Source organism: Varroa destructor, unplaced genomic scaffold, assembly GCF_002443255.2.
Source record: "Varroa destructor unplaced genomic scaffold, Vdes_3.0 BEIS01000006.1, whole genome shotgun sequence".
Taxonomy (NCBI): Eukaryota; Metazoa; Arthropoda; class Arachnida; order Mesostigmata; family Varroidae; genus Varroa; species Varroa destructor.
The window spans coordinates 3,342,324-3,365,508 of record NW_019211459.1 but is presented as its reverse complement, the minus strand read 5'-3'; the positions used below and the strand labels follow the sequence as shown (position 1 = coordinate 3,365,508).

The following is a 23,185-nucleotide window of genomic DNA, read 5'->3' as shown; positions in this document are numbered from 1 at the left end:
TGTGCTGTTGCTTTACCAAAAAGGAGGAAACTGTGTGTCGCAGGGGAGGAAAATATCGATATCGCTGCATCATGTCGCATACGATATGAACATGCTCAATACCAACGGCAACTGAAAAATAAGACGGAACCACGCAGAAGCTGCTAGAGCTAAACTTGGCGACGTAGCTGCATTCAGTGGTCCTTTTAGGTAGCAAAAGGCTGACGGGTCTAGCCAAATTTCATGTCCTTCTCTGCCTGTTATCGAGCGCAATATCCCCTGTAAATTTTCTGTTAAGCACCTCGGGCTTTTTTAGACGCGGCCCTGACCCGGCATCGCACTTCGTATTAAATACAAACGCCGAAAATTTTTTGGCTATCGTTGGAAGGAATATATATGTAAGCATAGTGAGTATTGACACTATACACTTGGTTTTTCCGCCCAATTCAAATCTATTATGGATAGCGCGGGTTTGAAAGAGAGGAGAACATGACGTTGACATCTCGTATCTCGTCATCAGCGAGAAAAGACAACAAATACCAGTAGGGAAATCAATATACTCGATGCCTGGGTACGAACGGAGTAAGGCAGAATGGTGCGAAAAGCGCGAGGTGCGAATACGTCATCCGCGGGGCTGTTGGAGTTGGAATATGATGTTACAGCTGTAGTAGGAACACGGCGATACGTATTGAGACAGAAACAAGATTCGTTTACCTCTGTATTTCAGCTCGATGTATACGCAGCATAGAACGTTCAACGTAAAAACGTACGGAGAACGTGAAATCCGTCAATACGGCCTCCGACCGCTGAAAGTGCGGTTGCCCACTCAGTGGCGACGCCGTCATTGCGTCGTTACTCGTTTGAGTAGACGAAGCACTAAAGCAATAGCAACAGCTGCAGCAAATTTTCCACAGGAGCGTGACATTACAACAAAAAAGGCTTTCTGTGAGTTGATTAGATCGTTCGAGAGCACAAACACCGTGCAGGAGGCAAAGACGAGGCCTAACGTATTTTCTACCTATCTGTCATGGTAGGTTCTAGTCTTTTTCTTAGTACCCTCTTTCTCTGAAATCACCAGGAATACCCGATGAAGACCAATGAATGGGCCGACGGGAAGATGGCACTATCGAAGAACTAGTATGGAATACTGCTGCCTGGCCTGGGGCCAGTTTTCGAGGCAGCACAACCGCTTTACCCATAGCGTTTAATCTAACGAAAATAGGGAACAAGTGGGGAGCAATGACAAGCGCGATAGGAAAACTAGAGGGCTTTGTCTCACCATCTTGAGGCAGTATACGTTCAGTCGCAAGTGCAATCGAAGTAGAGAGATAACTACTCGACTCAGGGAAGGCAAAACGGAAAACGAAGTACCAACAGCGCCTGTTTTCCGCGCACATGTCGGCTCAAAGTGGGATAATATTGCTCCCACTTCATTTCAGCTAGCCATTGGTTCTTAAACCTACCAGCTGTTCTTCTATCTGATACACTGCGGCTGCCACTAACTGCTATTCTATCCCGCTTATTTCAGTAACAGACAAAAACATGGTCGAAAATATAGACGATGTCGGTCGATTTTTCTATGCTAGAAATCTTCCTCTTCCGCTGCAGATCGATGCCACTTACTCACAGCATTGGAAGATATTGTAATCTTCCCGCAGGTGTCTTGCTTCATCCCAATTCTCTTTATTATTGTAATAATCTCCAGCCACTTGCGTACAACTATTTTAAAGAGGGGCGGTGCTACTAAATTATTATTGCTACGATTAAGTAAATTTATTTATTTTAAGAATTCGATTAGATATCGTAAACGTAAAAAAAGTATTAAAAGAACGTTCTAGTATATGCGAATGTGTTGTGTTACACATATTAATTTGTATGGAAGCCAAACATGAGGTTTTGATAAAGCGATCGATGCCAATAAACAATATGTGTGTATACCTTATTACGCGGTAATGGCAAAGCCATTAGTTAGCTACATAGAGATAACTTTACCGAGTGCAGTAGCCACACGAAGAATAGTTCATTTTGAGATTTTTCATAAAATTTAAAAAACTCAACAAAAACATTTAAAAGTTCACGTGGGGCATGCAGGTACCCTATATTCATTGACCGTATTGCCTCAGCTATATAATTCTGACAGCATATTGTTTAGAATAAACACATTAGCTGCTCTAATATTTCTATAACTATGGATAACTTCAAGTTTACTATATTTAATCTAGTTATAATTAATAATTTACTATATTCAGGTTTTAAACTATGTTTAATCCGTATTTTTCATACCTACGGTGTAATTTATATCCAATTTAACTGTGACATGGGAGCTGGTTACATAGAGTGTGTCTCTATGACATGCTTTATTTGCCTAAACAAATGGGTTTTTCTATTCTCTAGTGGCAGTGTTCCAAATAGTTTCTACCCAGTTTGAACCAGCTCATGCTTATATGCAAATAACATGAAAAATCCGATTCTAAGGTTCCTTGCCTCACAGCAAAAGACGACGAGGGTGAGCTTTCTGCTATCTCCGTGGCAGGGTTTATTGAGAGTCTTTACTCGTACTTTATACTTTAATATCCTATCATTTTTCCCTATAATATTATATAAAAGCGTTCGTGGTACACATCGCGTCGTCATTTTCGTAAACCACATTCCCAGATTTCGGGTCTACGGCTGGCCACGTATGTTAGATTTGAAGCAGTTGCATTTTCGCGGTATATCTAAACCGGGCGCCGTACATAGCTGTAGAGAAGCAAGAGGCTAGATCATTTAACTTCCCTTTGATGAATGCGCTGATAGTAGGGGGCAAATACAAGAAAGACTGCAAAATAAAGGTAGAGAAAAAATCTATATCGAGCTACATTAATGATGATCGATGGCATTTGAGGAATGGTCCGCTAGCCGTAACGTCTCTTGACTATTCGTAAGCGATCTGTAGACACATTACGGCAATGTGAAACGAAGGGGACCAGCATGAAGAAAATACATCAAATGGAAGTACGTCGTAGTCAACATAGGGGACAAAGCAGATTCACAAAACAGCTGCAATATCTTGGCTTGTAGCCGAGCATACGCATCTTCGTAGGTATATCGTGCAAAGTTATGCATGATCAGTCAATGTGAGCGATATATGAGCTAAGCATGCCCAAAGGAGGCGCAAATTATGTTCATGTTATTGTTTTATGGGTTACGAAGCGGACTGTGCGCTCAGAAAGCTTTCTTTTAAGATTTAAATAGCTCCAATCAATGGGTTTAACGTTTCGCTGGGTTTTCTTTTTTCTGTAATTCTACGCACGTCTCGAACTACAGTGAATTTAACTTTGACGCATGTTGACTTCCGTGTATGGCGAGGTCTTTCGTTTAGAAGTGTCTCTATCCATCGGGCAACAGCTAGGTACTGGCAACGAAACTCGCTCTATGATGGCAACGTTTTGTAGAATAGAAAAGACTAGCAGCCTCACCAGGACAGATGCAACGATGTAGTCGAAGAATGGCTGATTCGTCGACCAACTTATAGTCGAATTTCAATTTGTTGTCTTTCGCTAGGCTTTTTTATCGGAAGACCACTGAAACGTTTCGTACACGGTCGGTACCGAAGAGAAAAGACGTCGTTAAAAAAAAAAGACGAAAAGAAGCAAAGCGCGGAGGTCTTGCTGACACGGCTACACGGATCTCTACTTTAACATCTAACGCCACGAAGAGCTCTCGGCAGGGCCCATTAGCGTCATCACATGACGTATAGGCTTTACCCCCGGCAACGAAAACAAAAATGCATCAGTTTACCAGCACGACATGAGGTTATACGTACAGAACCTCAACGGTTCAATAGCGTACTGCATGAAGGTCCGACAGCGCCACTGTCGCTGTCGTGGCATTGGCGTACACGATGATGGCAATACATTTCACATAGACAATATTGCAGCATGTGAGTGTCCTTGCAGTGCAGAAATAACGTGTATTGAGTCCCTGGCTGGTGTCGATTAGGAACTTAGCTTATCATATAAAGGGAGTCGTAATAGTACGTAGATTTGAATTTTCTATTGCGAGTTCGGCGCTAAGCCGTACACCAAGCCAGGATGGACATCACTTGCTGCGTGGTGGCACAGTGATTTCAATATATTTATCATTTACGTGTATACAATGACGCGTTCATATCACGCCAGCATCTAGCTATTGAGTAGTTGTCCGGATAGGACCAATATTTGGGCAGCTAGAGAATCTGCTACTCTAAATAGGAAGATATAACATTATTCCATTGTATCTACGATCAGCGGATACTCGCTCCTGGTTCGTTCGAGTCTTAAAAGGCATCACCAATACGTCATTACTTTGACTATATTATAGTGACATATTGGTGATAAGAACGGTCAATTTAAACACATCACAAAACCATTATACATAATCAATGTAGTCGTAAAATAAACTGTAATGCTTTCAACGCCTGTTTATATTACACGATTCGAAGCTGTCTTCAGGAAGAGCGAGAGGCCGTGAAATTCTGTTTCTGGCGTTGGAGGCTTTCGAATAATAGGGGTTCCGTCTGTCCAGATCCTGTTGGGAACGGTTTCCGCCATGGAAAAAATAACTGTCGAATTTACCGCTAGGGCACATAAAGTTCGGTAATCTTCAATTTTGGGCACCTTCACCCAGCCATTGGTGTTAATGGCGACAGCCCACGTAGCAGTTGGTCGCCTCTACGGAAATTTTCATTTAGCAGATATAATACAGCATCAAGTCTGTAGGACTAACCTGCACAGAAAGCACCGGCCGTACTAATCGTACTAGAAGTAGTAACAGCACCAGTAACTGAGGTGGTTGCTAAAGTAATTTGGGCTCGTAAAAGACGTCTCTGGATAGTTCGCTAACTGCAAAGATCAAGGCGTATTGCGCGCGCGCTTGAACTCGGGATAAACAATGCAACAAACTAATGGACTAATGTCGAATCATTACCACAGTAAGACGCCTACCATCGACGATACCGATGTTGATGTTCTAGTGTTTATGATGTAATCCTTTTCTATTTGGAAAATGTCAAACGGATTTGCATGAACACAGATGCAAGCCTAAGGCGCCTAAAATAATGAAGAAGGCGACGCACGCCGCGACAGAAAGCAGGGGAGAGATTTAAAACCTTTGTCCCACTCGCAGCTGGATCGTTTCGTGAAGAACTGTGCAGGGGAGAAAATGCAGAGCTTTGTAGCTTTGTCGTCTCGGAACAAACAACGGAAATGGTAGTGTCGAATGCGTCCTGGTGTTTTGGATTGAAGTGTGGTAGCTTGTCGTCTGAACGCATGTGCTTACACGTTCATTCGTAGGTATTCGCCCTGCCCTTTACTACGCCATTCGGCGTGTATACCCTGACAACTTGGTAATCTTATGCAATGCCGAATGGGCGAAATTGATATTGAGGCTTGGTGATAGAGGGAAACAAGCTCGGCGATAGAGTGGAGGATATATAGGTACAGGAAATGGATGCGTACTTACGACAAGCGGAAAACGATATTGAGCTAGCAAAAGCAACCAGTATCTATTCTATCCTTCGATGTGAGAGAGCAGAGGATAAAAAAAATCCGCCATGGGCACCGAATCGCAAGGTAGAGTCTAAAAAGATAAAGGCAAAACGGGATTGATTCCAACAGAAACGAATTTGCATTGGGGCGCAAGTTGTATCGCACATTATTCCTGCCCGATTTTCCTCCGTCTGCCTCGTGTATCTATCAACCCCAGCTTGCTCGTTGGGTCTCGTGGCCCTTAGTTTTTGCAGCGGTTGAACAATGACATTGGCGAGACAGCTGACGAAGCTAAACGTACTTCAGCCATGTCGTGCGCTTCCTTAAAAAACTTGCACGAAATCTTTGTCAACAGCTGGCGCAAAAGCGATTCGTACTTTTTGCTTGAAAAGAAAAGAGAGAGTTATCAATAGCCGTAAGAGACTTCACGGTTCCTTTAAACGTGATGAACGTTGCAATACTGGTGCAAACATATAAACAGGCCCGAGAAAACAAAGTGCAACGTGCCCTGGGCGTTTACTAAAACGAATACAGGAATGGCCGAAAGAACGAATAAAGGCAAGGTTCGGGTTAGACTTTCGCTAGAACGACGCTGGTGACGCCAGCGCTGACGGTGGTCAGATGGACGGATGGCTGACCGCCGAAGAGGAAAGCGTCGTTCAATCGATGGCTTGATCGGCAGAGGCGACGGCGAATATCCGGAGATTTCGGGGATCTCGATTGGCTTTCTACTAGTCTACTTTGGAATAATCCGCTTTTTTCTAACTTAAATCCGAATAGCCCACTTGACCACAGCCGAGATAGGTAACTGCTTTAGTATCTAGGAAGCTTAGCTTTGCTAGACACAGCAGCAATGTACGTGAAACATAGCTCTTTGCACGTGTTAGTACATATTGCCATGATATGATACGTGGCGCATACAGGTAACAGGCAGTCGCTAACGATAAGGACATAAGTTGAGGTTGACATCTAAGCCACTTCAAGGATCCTCGGACTATTTCCATAGTCGAAATTGGAGAGAAATTGGCAAGAAATTATTCTCTTAACGCTAGCTGCATGGACTGACTATATAATGGTAAACTTAGTATATAAAATCTCCTGTATTATGAATTAAACAATGCAAATATTAAGCATTTTTAATGCGTACACATTGACTCACGTTTTTATGTTATCTACACAAAACAGGTCACTACGGGAACGTTTCAAAGGAGACTCTTCTTTATCATCATCGTCGCCCTTATGGCACATAATATTATATTGGCCAGGCTTCCGATTGGGTGTTTATTTTATGTATGATCATTTCATCATCATTCCATCATGGCACACCCCTACGCTTTTACGCTCAGGGGTGTGCCGTGATGGACAGCCAACATGCAATATATGAATGAATGGTCGACTCTTTATTCACATTTTCGCACACGTTAAGAAGATCCCCACGAAAGTAAGTTTTCAAGTTGTCTGCTTTTTTTTTTTTTTTTTTTTTTCGTAGCACCATTCTTAGAAACCTCCCCTTGATTCAACAGCCCCCCAAATCAATTTTCAGACCCAAAAGTGAGCTATGTTAGTCTTCATTAGCTATATTCTGTTTCGCTTGCACGCATAGTTGGAGCTGAACGTTGGAATCGGTCAATGAAAATAACGTGAATCAATATTACCTTAAAATTGACATCCATAATTCGCGGAAAAGAAGTAAAATGTATCTGTCCCAGTGATGCTCTACTACCATCAAGCTGAAACCGTGCCTTCGTTCCCTAGCGTCACGCCACCGCCGCGCGACTCTATACTTAAATCGACAGGATTCACTCCGAAAATACGCTTGGCTATCCATATTTGCCACCTCTGGCGACTTTTTTTGCCACCACCGAGTCGCGTCCATCTACTTTGATGTTAAACAAGATCAGGGGAAGTGCTATTATGCGCAGCAGGAATATCCGATATAATAGAACGTGAGGTTACTTTCGCATAGGACTATGATAATCTAAAATACATAAGTACGTTGACAAAGTATTTGGTGCTAAACAGCTCGATATGCCGAATAATGCAATAGCATCAACGGAAGATTCAGTGCTATATATACCGAGCATGACAACATGTAGCTTGTACTTGCGTAAGCATGTAGTCTCCCCAATTATACTACAGCAATGGTGGAAGTATCCCAGAAAGCAAAAAACAACTTTACGAAGGTGCGGAAACTGATAAGTACTTTATATCTCTGATTGAAAGGGTATCCATATATGGAAATTGTTCCGAGCCAAACTGATATCGAATGCTTGCCAATACCGCGATTACTGCTTCCAATAGATAAACGCAAGGACACACGTGTCATCTATCATCTAAATAACTGACAGATGCTGCCATCAAGTCACACTTTGCCGAGTTGGTGCATCCGACCCACAGACACAACAACGACAGGCACAAATTACTTAACTTTGAGTACTGCTTCCAGACCGTACGCTCAGAAGGCCAACAGAACTCTCTGAATCAGGTCATGTCCAACATTATCTAGACATACACATTCACACATGAACATCTTAACAGAATAAGGCTATATAGCAAAAGCAAACTATCAGCACTTACTCGGCTGATAAGGAACGATCTCATCCTCTTTGTGAATTGGCTTTTTGTTACAGATACGTTAATGGCAACTATATCTGGACCCGTATTTCTCCTAATTTCAACTGGCAGCGTCTGCCATCGCTGTTTCATAGAATTTTTCATATCTATTTCAATACGAGCCGAATTAGTTGAAGACTCAAGTTATCGTTGTTAAAAGTCTCAAAAAACACGTAACGAATGATCCGTCCCGTTGTTTTTCTAGCATAATATTCTCTTGCGTGAAGGACAAGCTAATTTGTATTTACAATGGGTTACCTCAGGTCACGCTTGGCATCCCACGACACACCTGTAAACATTTGTATCGACTGTAATTTGAGGGTGGCTGAAAATACATAAGGTTACCTATAGAGACAATGACGCCGGCGTCAAAATCCTAACACAACTCTTGCGGGATCGACTTCTTTCCGACACGCTTTCGACTAGAATGCCCTTTTCTCAGTTTGGCAGCACTGACTGATTTGGCTGTAACAAGACATTCCTGCGGAGCTAGCTGCGTCATGTTGCTTTGTTCTACTAAGTCAGAGAATGAGGAATACTAGAGGTAAATTTTAGTTGGACTCCCATAGGGTTCGTCGGATTAGCCACGACGCGTTTCGGAAGCTCGAACATATAGCAACACTTTAGTACAGCAGCTCGCTAGGAAAGCAGAAAAACTAAGATTAAAGGTTGTATGATTGAGTTCTAAATTATCAGGCAAGCTTGTTCATCCGTTTACTTGAGGTCTTATATGAAATGTTTTGCATCTATCTGCCTGAATATAGCAGTGGGAAAACGGAATCGGTCGAGCATGGTAACTACTCCTGCATAATCGAGCACTGTTTCCGAGCACTAAGCTGAGTTTGATGTCAACTAATCAGAACAGACAAATGACGGCGCTGGATAAAGCCCGCACGTCGGTTTGAACGACCCCACACCTTGCTTCATTATTATTAAGAATAAGAATATCAAGGTCTTTTCTAATCATCAAATTAAGCCAATGTATCGTATTAGATTGTCCCGGGTTCAGAAGAACCTCGGGAGCCACCGCACTAAGCTGGTTGGTGCTGCTTCATTGCTTTAAACACTTCTGTTACTACTAGTTATAGTTATATATAGTTATTTTCTTAATGAAACATGTATACTATATAACTGCAATAAGTGTATTTTCCACTCCGGTCGGCTATAGGTACATTCGCCAGTCTACAGTGAGCTTTATCGTTGTTGCAATATGTGTTCAGGATGAAGATCCTGAGTATCACAATCAATAAGAACGCATAACTCTTTAACGACAGACTCTGTCTGGGTCCTTGAACTGAAACAGTTTAACAGTTTTATGAAGCCAATCGTGGAAGTTTTAACCCATATGCGAAAGAAAAGAGAAAGGTAGAAACATTTTAGAGCAAGTTAAAGCTATGCTTATACAGAAAATGAACGGCGGTATCCATTGTGCGTATATTTCATGAGACCATGACGAGATGAACGCTAAGATGCCCAATTACCCATTTGTTGCTATGGTTCGAAGGTGTGCGTGTTCATTTCATAGAATGTAGTTTATATTTGAATGTGTATTAACGGTGATCGAAATTTCTAGTTATTATAACGTATATGAAACACAATTTTCTATTTTCTGAGACCGTATTATTCCTGAAGGCTAGATTATCAAATTCGAAGAAAAAAAATTAGGGTGTTTTTCAATAATAGTTGCGTGGAATGAGGAGAAACAATCGACGAATCATGAACACCCAACTTAATACAGATGTCAAACCGTATTGCGTCCTCCTATATCAAAGTACTGCTCTTGCATTTAGGTAACTTAGAAGCTGTATCCCTTAGTTCTGAGATCGCTTTAGGCGGCTGCAGTTTTAAATTGTTATATAAATCGCTCGAAATGAAGCAGATCTGGAATAACTAGCTCAAACGGTCAGTAGTAGCCTACCTATGGAGCGGTATTGTGAAAACATTGTTGAATATTTTCACATGTGTCTACTTTTTATGTTTCACTTCCGCCTTAACTGCAACCGCCTATTTCTTTTTACTGATTATGTAACGACACGTACGAGTACTCCTTGCCATTGGCCTTCTTCGCAAACCGCCTGAGCCATATTTCAGTTATCCGAGTTCATCAGACTGTTCTCACCGGCGATATTTTGTTTTGATTTGTCGCGTGACACTCTAAACGTTACTTTTAAGTTAAATCGTTTATAAAAATTCGAAATTTCCGCAAGGTGCAATGATAAGCGGTTACTAGTTAGGCTTTACGGTCATACTAGCTATGTTGTTCTAGCTGCCGTTAAATTCTTTGCGTTTCTCAAACGAACAAATATATATACATATATATATATATATATATATATATATATTTAGTAGAAAGATTTCATTATAGTTGTCGAATTGCGAAGATTTCCAAGCTGTAATGCTTGCCTTTTATGCAATGTCAAGAATAACCTTTGTTACCCCTCGCTGTCTCTTCAGCTTCACCGCTTCCGTAATATCCGTCATCCTGCGTACGTCTCGGGCAGCCACTTGCTTTGCTTTCGCCCTTTATGAAGTAAGTTTCATTAAGGACAATCAATATTTTGTTTACTGCTAAGGCTTAAAAGCCTGTAGTACGCGATTGTCCGTTTGTAAATTGTCGAACTAAGGCTCCCATACTATGATCATTTTCACTTGTTTTTATGCTTTCCGTTTCGGCTTGTCAATTGTATCTATACTATTAGTCACTACAAATGTCCTTCCTAATCATGCAATAGAACACAGTATAGTTGTAACGCCTTTCTTAAATTTCCCAGTGCGTGTGAGCCATCTGGTCTCGACTATGACATTCCCCCAGATCTATTCGGAGTTTTCAGATGTTACCTAAAATGTCTTGTTGGTTGATTGGACCATCACTGCTTCCAATAAGGACAGATTCTAGACTTCTCATACAAGAGCCGCGAAAATAGGTTAAATTTGAACTAAGCCCTAGTCATGTTAGTTCCGCTTTGTCTTTTACTATCTGTAAGTCCAGGATCAGCACCCGGCCATTTGCCTTGAGTTACAATCGTTTTAATAACTACGACCGGCTGCGAATGTTTAATTTTACCCTGAAAAAAGCTTTGAATGCAACTTTTGTGGCTCCACAAACACTGGCTACATTCTGCACTAACAGATATGTAACTGCATTGCCCTCTCGAAGAGACCTAATAACAGATTCTTGACATTAGAGCAGAGTAGCTTAAAACCTAGTGGATTACTTCACCGAGTTGAAACTTATCCTTAAGTTGTTGTTGTTGTTTCTCGATTAGCTGAAAGAGTTAGCCAAGAAAATTGAAGGAGAGCACAGAACTATTGTAGAACCGTGCAGTGTAAATGTGACGAAATAAGCAGTCTATAAACTATAGTCTACTATAAGATTGTATAGGGAACTTAGATGAATGGCTGAAGATGACACTGTTGAGAGGTCCTTGCCGAAGGCGACATCTCACGAAAATCGGGGAACATGTTATTAGCCATTTAAAAGGTTTACGCTTAAAGCGTTTCTATTTAACGACAACGCGTTATTACGGCTAGGGGGCGACAGCACTCAAACAACACGAAATCTGTCATGCTTTCAAGCATTTTTCTGCTACCTAACCTTTCCGCATCTGGTCGATAGCACTATGAGGTGTTCGTAACCGCACTACCGAAAATTTTCGGCTGCCAATTATTGTACGTTATCGCGATCACGTGCGTAATGTGGTATTGTCATTGCAATAGGCAATAGGTGGTATTATCAGTAGTAATCGACGCGGGTCTTACAATGTCTATAGGGAATAATGAAACAGTGACCGGCAATGATAATTAGAGTAATTATAATGGAAATTTTCAATCTAGTCTTTTATACATAACGAGCGCCTGCCTGACTGAAAGTCGCTGTTGAGGCATTTCTGCTAGAAAACAAATCGTATGATCGTAACGGTGTCGAACAATTACTACAATTCAAACAAAATAAATTTATTCGAGAGTCTACGTACGACTGAACAACAAAGGAAGACAACGACGAAGGCAACAGGTACTCCGGCAGTTCCCACAATCCACACAAGCCGAATGAAGAAAATCACACCGAAGATGTTCTGGATGCAGGGGAAATATACGCCCGCGATCGTCCCAAGGTTCGCCTTCTGCAATAAGAAAAAGATTAAAAGCAATCAGGAGTCACACATAAGAATTCTATCATGATACGAATATTTACAGCTAGAAGCCCATCAACACGATTTAACTTGAATACGAAGATACAATATAAGTATCTCATAGGACATTTGTAGTATTAGTACTTGGCATTTTGCATAAACGACTGGCATTATAATACGAATTTGTCTTGATACCACTACTACACGACAGACGAGATTAAGTAAACTGGTGGTAGTAGTACAATATTTACTACTAACTTGAATCTTCGTCCGAAAAAAACAAGGTAGGCATTGTAACAGACGGCTGACCTCCTCCAGCGCAAGACTATTGCACCTGGTAATAATGGCCTCTGAAGTTACGGAGCTACGAAGACACTTTATCGTATATCAGAGGGATGGTGCTTAGTAAAGCAAATTATCGTTCAGTGAAGACGTACCTCAGTCGTTTTTAGAAAGCGGAACGTTTCCCTATGGCTAGCGAATGATACGAAAAGTCCTTAAATCGCCTACATTTTTTTTTTAGCTTTTTCTTGCGGTTCGACCGCCTTATGATGTTATGCACCGGGAGACAGTAGAAACCTAAAGATGACTGACAAATCCTATACATGAAGAAGTAGAATTTCCCTATCATTTCGTAATCCGCTTCTTGGAGATAAGATTCGTTGGAGTGCGTAGTAAAGGCCCAGTCAGAGGAAAATCACAAAAGCAAGTCAAAAACAAACTTGGTTTAAAATTGTTCGATTGAAGGGCCACGAAAAGCGCAAGAAGTATTACGCTTCGGAATTCGTTATAATGAGCGCGGTGAAGAGAAACGACCAGAAAAAAGGTCATCGTCCCTTCGATTTCGGATCTTTTCTGAGGACTGCCAGGCCGAACGAAGGAGCTAGGCGAAAAGTTTTTCGGGTTAAAAGTAAAAATATTACTTCTATGTTCAATGCGAGTTGATCACATATACGCGACATGTTTACCTTTAAATCGGCGGAACGGTACCTATGTGTACTTATGCTTTGTACGTGTATAAAAACACGGACGCGACTTCCCTCCCAAGAAAAAAGAGAGCGAAAGGTAAGCTGTAAGAGACGAGAAAAGCTTGGCACGGGAGCTGAATATCCTACAAAGGTGCGGGCGCGCTTTGGAGACGCGATTGACTATGACTGCAGAGGTACGGTTGGGCAGCGAACGTAGGAAGCTTATTTCACAGCCAAGGTGAAAAGGTCACTGTAAATGCCCCAGTCTGTGCCGACCGCCTTTAATACTCCTAAGTTATTCCGAAGTTCTTTACACACTTCGAAAACGATTTATTCCAATCCACAGCAACTGCGAACAAACGCAAACGACAATAACAGGAGTTCGCGGCGCACCGACTGCTCATGTTAAAAGCAGATCATGCTTTGGAGAACGGAGAAGACTGTGTATAAATGAGGGCGGATGATGCAAGAACGAGAAAGAGTGGGCTTGGGAAAACGGGAATAGATTTCTGGTCCACAGGCATATAGACACACACAGCAACAAATAAGCATTTTAATATTCTAGTTTGGTTTATAATCGAGTTATGATAAACCATAGTACCGTCTTTCCCAGCGACGTCGAATGCGGCCATGGAAAATTCTTGGTTCGTATCATTGTAGCCTATTTATAGTTATCAGCATCAAGACAGAGAGAAGGTGATGACTACTTGCGTATACATATATTCGGCAAGCAGATCGTTACGAAGCTGAATCTAGGGAATTTTGAACCTTAGGGCTATATGGCGTTCTGCTGATATGTCGTTATGAAGCTGACGACGGAATTTTGTTTGGCGACGGTTGGCGGAGAGTCTGGAAAAACCTAGATGGCTTGCCCCGCTGTGTTCCTGCAGCCGTTAGCTTCACGTCGATAGCCAACGCCCTCTAGCTCTTTTATTGCATTATGCCATTTAACATGGCTGTCTTCGAGGTTTTCCTATGTTAAAAGTATTGCCTACATCGTTATTGGGACTTTATTTAAGCATTTTTATATACCACAGGTTGTACAGAAATTATTTGAAGGTGTACAGCGTGCACATTGTTTACCTAAGCAAGCAGTTGGTAAGGATTCATCTTGTAAATTGGGATTCTTGTTGTTACAACACATTAGCTTTCAGGGTGTCTTATCGCAAAAAAGCCCCGATGTCAGGGCTCGTACGTTTTCCGTATTGCGTCGGCAGTGTTAATGTTCAGACAGGGTTTTGTTAGTTTTGACCGACAGATATGCTAAGATAATGAAATTAACTATTATACATCAGTTAGGTGCTACATGACGACAAAGTAATTTACCAGTTGTTGATAGACTCCGTTGGTAAGCCATGACTTTGAAAAATTTAGTATCTGTTTTTAAAATTGGCTAAGTATATGCTAATACATATGATTTCGCTAACTAGTTCTTATCAATATGCTTTAAAAAGGTTTTCATTAATCTTTCGGGGTAGCAGGTCATCACCGTCAACAGAAGCAATCGTGCAATGTAGAAGACCGCAGCGAGAAAAAACTCGGCAGACAATGTGTTGTCATAGTGTATTTCTAGCGTAGAGAAATAGCTGAAGGCCTTAAAGCTAATAAATTCTATTAAAACATGCTGGAAAATTCAATACCATAGCAAGCCAATGATTCCCTATTGAACTCTCGGCGCCCGGCATGTATTGCAGCTATTCCGTTTTGGATGCGACATCTGAATCTGTTCGTTGTCGTTGATCTTTGCCCACTGGTGTTGTCACTCCCGTAGTGGTCAGAGACCTATAGGTGATCTATGTGCTTGCGTTCCGGGTACAAGTCTATGAAAGATCACACAAATTAAAGGAACGATTGAACAATCACAGCCCTAACCAATTTACCCGAATGTCCCCCCGAAGCGGGCAGCTGCTTAGAATTTCAGCGCAGTACGATACTCAAGGAACTTTAAGCTGGCATATGCCTTTCGATCCACAAGTATGCTACATCGAATAACCACTTGTGAAAGGAGAGTGGGAGGTAGTTGGATAGATCGAATGGTGAGTCGGGTTGCAATATCTGATGCCCTTTGTTCCCACGTTCTTGCTGTGTTTTTGGTCTCAAGATTTTACTAGACGGTCCAGTGCTGACAGACCAATAAGGTGTGAGCTGCCCCTCACGTCACAATGGACGCAAATCTTCGACGGGACCTTGCCAATCCTGTAAAGGTAATTGTGTTAATTGATTTCCTAGCCTGGGCGGTGCAGCTATTTCGTAGTATCAGGGGTTGCCGCTTGGGACTGCATTAGTTAGTACATACATCTATTGTGCTTTATGATTCAGTCTAGATTTGTGCTTTTTCTTTGTAGACTTTCATTATGAAATAAATGTATCTTCTTTTCTCATTAGTCTATAAATCAGGTGTCATGGCTGGTGGTGGCTCATTACACTTAACATATTCATGACCATATGTCGGCACCAAACGCGCTTTTTCCAGCTGTAACGTTACAAGGAGATCCAGGAACGAACGTCAAATGGATTTCGTATGGCAGACAATTTCTATTCTCCCAATGGTTCTTTCATGAGTGCTAGAAACTTCTGCATCGATTTTCCTGTGCTTCCCCTAGGCATTGTCGATTTCCGCTACTGGTCACATGTCCACTGGTCTGGCATGTAGCATAGGACTACAACAACGACATCCATACAGCTCCCCTACGCTCTGCACCGTAACCGAGTCTGCACCGTGACCAGTCTGTGAAAGTTGTTGTTACTTGTCGTTTGCTGTAAAAGCAGTAATGTTATCAGACAAGTGTATTTATAGCTAATAGGGGTACGTTTAGGCTCCGAAGGGAAGAGGGGTTGTTTATTGCAGTGATCAACGATATAGTTTTCGTAGATACATTTCGGTACAGACATATAGGGTGGACCCCGGTTAACAAAGCCACTCTGAGCATCGCGTCTGCGCTACGCTTTTAAAGCCGTCACCGTTGTCTAGTTACTAATAAGTTTCTCGATGAAATAAAATGATACCCGTCTATAGTCGAAAACCAGTAGTAGCAACTAATAATATTTAACACTTAAGTGACAACACACGGTTTTGCGTGACATCAAGTTGTTCTCGGTCACTGTTCTACGTTATTACGTCGATATGAGTAGCACACGTTTAAATATTAAGCGGTGCTATAAATTTTGACTGTAAGGGCACCTTTTACTGATACATATAAGCTAGGGTGGTGTCACAATTTAGTGAATTAGCATAGTAAGCCGATGCAGATTTAGCAATCCTTGTTTACACCCATCGATGTTGTTGCTATTGCTGGCTTCAGATGGTGCAATTAGATTATTATTATTATATAATTATTATTTACAGTAAAAATTAGAAACAGCTTTGGCTGCAGGAGGACAACACATAGAAACAGAGGACATGGCACGAGTGTGGACAATGTCCTCTGATAATTCTATGTAGATTTGTGTCCTGCCAAGAGTCGAATGGTGATTTATATCAATAACCCTACCCCCGCTATCAGTGCTACTACCGGATTCCACAGCGAAACTTTGTATTGCCAACACGATTCTCTGAGCGTGTATCATTCTGTTAAATCTACGCTATGTAGGACACGATGGAGTAGATTAGTAATTATGTCTGGTTGCCAGTGTAAGCTTAGCCCTTCAACAAACTAAAATAATGTTCATTACTATTTTTATTATTACTATTTTAGCGTTATATGTATCATTATGTACGAGCGATGTACGATCGGCACGATACGATCCGGTTAGTACTATGACCAGACACTTAATACGTATTCGGTCCGCTAAGGCTTGTCTATTTTTCGGATTAATTTGTTCAGGGAAAACATGAAGTGAGAGTCATGAAGGTGTGAAGCCTCTCGTATTGCCTACGACATGCTCACTGTTTGCGACTATTGAATACTGCTAGCTTTGTTGTCTGGCCGTCTACGCGTAGTTGACCTAGCCAAAAGAAATACCAGATAGCTCTATATATGCTGCTTACGATAGACACGTCAGACGTTTTGGGATCCCACCAATGCGGATCGGCAACACTGGCCACGAACGGTCGCCGCTGTGATGTCCATCCACCTAAGGGGTAGTCATGTTAGAGGTGGCGGTGACGATGTAAATGATAATTTACAGAGTTGAATAATTGCTAAAATTCGTATGTGCTTGACTACTACTGATCTGTCCGTTAATTGAACATTTACAATTTATATATATATATATATTCTGGAGACTTGCAATACATTGTTGGCCATAACAATCTTCATTTAATGTAAGATTTTCAATTTAATACATATATATATATTAGCTAATTTCTTATATTGTTATAAATGGTACCTTATAACTAATATAATAGTACTTAGTAATATTAAACCTATAAACACAAATAAAAAGTAAGGGTTTGTATACAAAGCGGAGAATCCCTGTTGTACTGTTGAGCCAGCGGTGTATCATATGCTAATCCGAAAAGCTTCGAACAGTCCCCGGCAGGATGACTATTACGGTTGAGAACGGGCGCGTCACAGAAAGAAAACTATAAATAGCCATTGTACAAGTATGTTCATTATTTCGCCTTACAGCTTCTTTTATAAGGACGCACAAATTCAATAAGAACATGCTAAAAAAATGCAAGACTAAAGTAATCTTTAAGGAAGACCTTCACTTTTTCCATCGGCAACTATCCTCAGGTATACAATGACGCAGATGATAAATACCTCACTGAGTTATACAGCGCCTTGTACTCAGAGCACTTGAACAAACTGATTTAGTTCGAGTCTATATTCATAAAGTCTTCTTCAGCGTCGTCAAACGCCGTCATAAATCACGAATGCCGTTATCAACGGCTTGTTCGAAAAAATCACAGTATAATAATAGGATACGTTACGTTACATATCGCCTTTCGAATGCCTGCAAGTAATAGGAATCACAGAGGATTAGGCCTAGCTTACATAGGGGTGCATTGTCCTCGAGTGAGCACACTGTACCGTCAGTTACTGTTCCGCACTTCTATAAGGCCCTTTAGGATCTTTCGTAGTATTGATTCTTTCCCTTTCGGGCAAATCTCGGGTCTTAGTTGTATGTGTAAGTATCGGCTAACGCTAGAATACGTTCGCTGATTCTATCGGGATCGCTATGTTTTCCATTCGACACCATTCTATTTCTTCGCCCTTATTCCTTCAGTGGAAACTTTCCATTATTTCCAATTACTTTTGAATTGTGGCGACACTTCCTTCAATCTTAATGAGGTGAGCAACATGGCATTAACAAATCTAGTTCTCATAGACAATAACAGCGATAAGTGGAAATAGTTTTCGTAATAGAGGCATTGATGATCTTCGTTAATACGAATAATGAAATCCTGCTTTAATTGATGTTTGCGAAGAGCTGTTTGTCATTTAGTTGTTGCGTCATCGTTTATAGGCGAGTTGTTCTAACCAGCGGCACATCTATAACCTCTCGGTAAAAATCGTGGCCGGCTCGAAATACCATCGAACAAGCAAGATCGAACGAATTCCTTCGAAGACATCACTGTTCTCGGTCACCTCAAAACCTTAGAATTAGCGAGCCTTCGTCGCCAGCCGCTTGCCTTGGCTCGTTTGTTGGCCATGTCTAGTTTCGGAAATATTATTTGTCTTGCACACGTTTCAAGAACAGGTAGAGGGCAAACCGTTTACGCCGACAGTACAACCCGACTACCTTACCGCCTTGACGAAATCGCATGGCAAATAGCTTGCGAGACCCAGGTGTCATCGGAGGCAGCAGCTGTTAACAGCTGCAAGAGAAGGTCAAAGGGTGCAAGCAAAATACCGAGGTGAGGCGAACGCGCGCACTCGTCACGAAATTACCCATGGCCAGAGCAGCGTCACAATATCACATCGAAAGAAGTCACATAAAAATGATTTTTTTTTGTCCAAAAAAAAATGCATATTTCTAAAAACATCGAAACATTTGGGAACAACAAAAAAAAAAAATAGCTGTACGTCTGAAAAACGAATAATTAGTGGAAATTATACTTTAGCAGATTTACGACCTGAGAATAATAAGTGCTTATCATGATAACTCGTGTACCGTATGCGAGTGTGTCCGTCGAAGATAACGAACAACTTGATATCTGTGAAATCTACAATACGACACCGATCAGCTAAACATTGCAAGAATTCAAATTTCATATTGGTACCATTTGGTATATAATTATATATATATGTATTTATACATTATATATTTATTATACTATATATTTGGTATATAATACTTAAGACGGAACCGGTATGTATAGATAACATATTGCTTTTTTCGATCGTAACAAAGTTTAGATATTACAATTATGCCTATCGCAGATCTAGAGACCACATAATTGAAATATGCTCATTTAAACTGGGTTAAGTCCGTATCGCTATGTTATATGTATGCTTCTCCCCAATTATTTCTTTCTTTTTTTTTGTAAAATTGCTCAACTAACTCTGGAGGATAGTTTTTTACTCCATTGGCCTTTAAAATCTACGAGTCTTTTCAGGTCCGGTAAGTCTCTGAAAACTAACGCAGATTCTCAATAATACACAAGGTGGCCAGCTACCCCTAACCAGTTCGTTACTCTTTCTCTGTGTGTAATATATGTGTCTGTATTCTTTTCTGGAATTAGGATGGAAATACCGAAGAAGCCCCTTGGGTCACTGAGGTCGTCAACAGCAGAGAATCAGTATTCATAGCTGAGTATTGCAAGGAGAGATTTATTTACAAGTAGTAACTACTACGACACTGAAGTGGTAAATATACGCACGCCAATCTGTGCCGCTATGCCATAGGCTATACCTCAGTGAATAAAAATAAAAATACTGATTTTGTATACGGGCAAGATTGTGGCAATGATGTTGACAAATCCTGAAACTGATGGAGTATACAGCCGCTATACGGCGTTCATTTTTTTCCCCTACACTTTTCTCGGAATGATTTCTTCGGTATAGTATCAGACTGCTCCGGTAAAGGGCACAGGCCGAGCAGGTTTTGCTGGATCCTCCCTAGGCTTTTCAACAACTCGATATAGTACGCAAGCAGTTATTAAACCAATCCTTGTTTTCTTTATATCAACAATTCCTATTATCAGTTTTTCCTGGTATACATTTTCCTTGTATTCCATTTGTGGCAATCGGCCTTTTGCTAACGCTGAAATTTAAATTAGCATGGCTGCGTATCTCATGTCTTTTCAGGGTTATCATACCAATGCATTTGAAGATATGCGCACTATCCACCCAATCGATACCGTTCCATCAAGTCCATTTCCAGGACTTCCGGTCCTTTATGGCTGATACCTTTGCGCCCCTTACATTAGACAATACGACCTGACACCACTGTCAATATTGCCAACGAAAGTGGCCTGCCTTTATCGGCGATTTGGCCGGTGACTTCCGCAGTCGTTTTGCCCGGTTTTTTATAGTCGAGCAGAAATCGGGTCGATGGAAAATTAATTTGGTTCTTTATTTAACTACACTTGTCATAGGTATACGGATAATTAGCCGGTCTTTATGGTTTGGTCGCTTCGGCAAGTTTAACCTGACGTGGACTTGGTCGCTGCTATTGCTATCGGATTATGAAGGCACTAGGCCTTAATAGTTTGCGTTAATAGGAGACAAACCAGAGGGTAGCACCTAAGCCTACTCGATCGCAGTGGCTTTCGAGCTAATAGCGATCTATAATACATTTTCTGAGCCGCTACAGTATAGAATAATATAATAATACAGAATAAACACGCACAAAAATTTTCTAGACAAGGAAGTATTAGCGATGCATTAGACCAACAAAGGTTGGTAACACGAATACGCACATCGTGACCGCGTTCTACTAGATTATATTTCGTTATATCATGATAATACAATGTAAATTTCTTAGCTCGTAAAGATCCCGTAGCAGATTTCATGTAGCTATTATTCGTTTCAGGCAGTGTATAACAAGATTTTATCCTTTCTTCTGTAATTCCGCTAGATAATAAGTTGCTATGAGCTAACTTCAGTTGGATATGGCTACCTCTAACGTCTAAACGCGTTATGCTTATTTTGTCGCTCGTGCCTGGCTGTCCGTGTTGCAGACATCAATCCAACTCTACCACCAGTTGCCACCACTTCCACTGCCAAATTAGACCTAGTCAAGGTCAGACTGCGGCCGGGGGAAGGGGGAGAGGCAGGGCCTGTTTTTTTTCTCTCTCCGTCCTAACTAATAATTTCGTTCGCTTCGCCAAGCCGGAATGTCTTTCTGCTTCGTCGACGTCACTCGCCTGTCTGCTTGCTGACTGTCATCCTCATTAGCTTCCATCGGGATTAACCGCTCACATAGTGCCCTAACCAGATCACTGACATCCCCTAACACTTACACGGAGTAAAAACGACATTTTGTTTTTACTGCTTGTAGACAGACAAAGTATGAACAGTTACATCGCCACTGTTGGCTGGATTGTTTTGATACTTTATTTACTAGCAATCTAACATCCGTGTTATTGCCTGCTTCCAGTCTCACGATCTCAGGAAGTATAGGAGATCGAGCTAGCCTTAATGAGACGTCTTGATCACGCCGTCTGTCATCTGCCACCAGCCCTATGGCTAAAGAATTAGTATGCGAAAGGGAAACCCATTTGCAGGACCACTAGACCTTGTACGATAATAATCACAGATAAAAATGAGTGGAGCATGATGTTGTCCATGAATGAATGAAAAAACCTCATGTTGTCTATGTATTTTCAACTAGTTCGTAAGCTCAGCGGTGTTAAGGTGTCTAGAGATATTTTATGGTTTCTTGACATAATGTGATACGAGCTCTACTTTCAGCAATACCGTCGTAGTCCGCAGCCGCATGGCGGACTATGATTCCGTGTCTCGGGCAAATGGTCTATGATGGGATTCTAAATTATCAGTTGACTCTCTCCATACGTATGCATTATCATTGTGTGTGAATGCGGAACAGTAACTACGTATTTATAAAGAAAAAATGATGTAATATTCTCGACATTTATAATGTAGTGGTGAGCTAAATGAGACGATCAGCTGTGATGGATAATACGCACCCAAAAAGGTTATAGGAACGTACGAATAAAGAAAACAATATATATAAACATTTGTGTAAGCAACCAGTTCGTTCTGTGACGCTACCCCTGTAAAATATTAAAAGTATTCGGCATTCGTTTTTTAATACGTCCAGATACAAAACGTTGCTTTTCGCTAAAAAAAAAAAAAAGTAACCATTAGCATTTCTATTGCCACACGTGCTTCAACCGTGCGCTTATGCGCTTTTTAGTCTCTTTTTAGTGTCTATTTAATATGGAGCGGCAGGGAATCGAACACAATAGAATTAAATTATAATCTGTATCTACAGATATTGTTCAGCTCAGACATTTAGCTACCACGATTCAGATTCAATGGGAACGGCAAAAACTACTATGAAAGCGGGGTCAATTCGATTCGAACCGGAATCGCTCATGCGAAATGCGTTAACGATTTCCTCTTTCTATTATTCCGCTGTGTAAACAGCTATGATGCCATTAAATTGTCTGTGTTTTGAGCTTTTCGTCCGGTATCGCTGCTAGACGTCCACCAGCTACCAGAAGGCTGGCTAGCAGCACGGAACGAAGTCTCTCAGTCTATGCCCGGGTTCCAACCCAGATCACAACGTGTCCACAAGATTAGCAGTGCGATTAAATTTTTGGGCGAGCCCCACATTCGACTGATATGATCATGTAGATATTTCGTCTAGCACGCGTTAGTGTGTTGTTGCTCCTTTGCCAGATGACCATTGGCATCGTACCTTTCGTGATTTGTTTGATTTATCACGTTGGTCGATACGGGGACAATGCAGTAAAAGGAAAAGCAGTAGCGATTATTGTATATTATACATTCTACAAAAATAAACAATTCGTCCTGGGCACACCGTATCGTTGTGAACCTTAGTTGGCTCTAGTAGCTAAACCATAACTAGTAGCGTCCCCTCTATGCGGCATACAATAAGATCAGGTCAG

The 23,185-nt window shown here is 41.3% G+C and overlaps 1 protein-coding gene and 1 long non-coding RNA gene across 10 annotated transcripts in view; one reads left to right on the top strand and one right to left on the bottom strand.

Moving 5' to 3' along the window:
* The window catches only part of kcc (solute carrier family 12 member kcc), a 275,661-nt gene that overhangs the window by 83,147 nt on the left and 169,329 nt on the right, over positions 1-23,185 (bottom strand). For 6 of the 8 annotated variants that reach the window (XM_022812856.2, XM_022812851.2, XM_022812852.2 and 3 more), the window contains one exon: positions 12,074-12,220. In XM_022812856.2, coding sequence (XP_022668591.1) covers positions 12,074-12,220 — 147 coding nt within the window. Of the gene's footprint in view, positions 1-12,073; positions 12,221-14,837; positions 15,593-15,628; positions 15,843-23,185 lie in introns of those variants that run through there. The other 2 variants (XM_086993770.1, XM_022812857.2) reach the window with 2 other exon arrangements.
* On the top strand, positions 18,309-22,506 carry LOC147754754 (uncharacterized). Of its 2 annotated transcripts, none has more exons than XR_015330693.1 (4): positions 18,309-18,434; positions 18,610-19,000; positions 19,829-19,952; positions 21,688-22,506. It is a non-coding gene; the product is annotated as an uncharacterized LOC147754754 (long non-coding RNA). The 2 variants fall into 2 exon arrangements; XR_015330692.1 differs by having other exon boundaries at positions 21,269-22,506.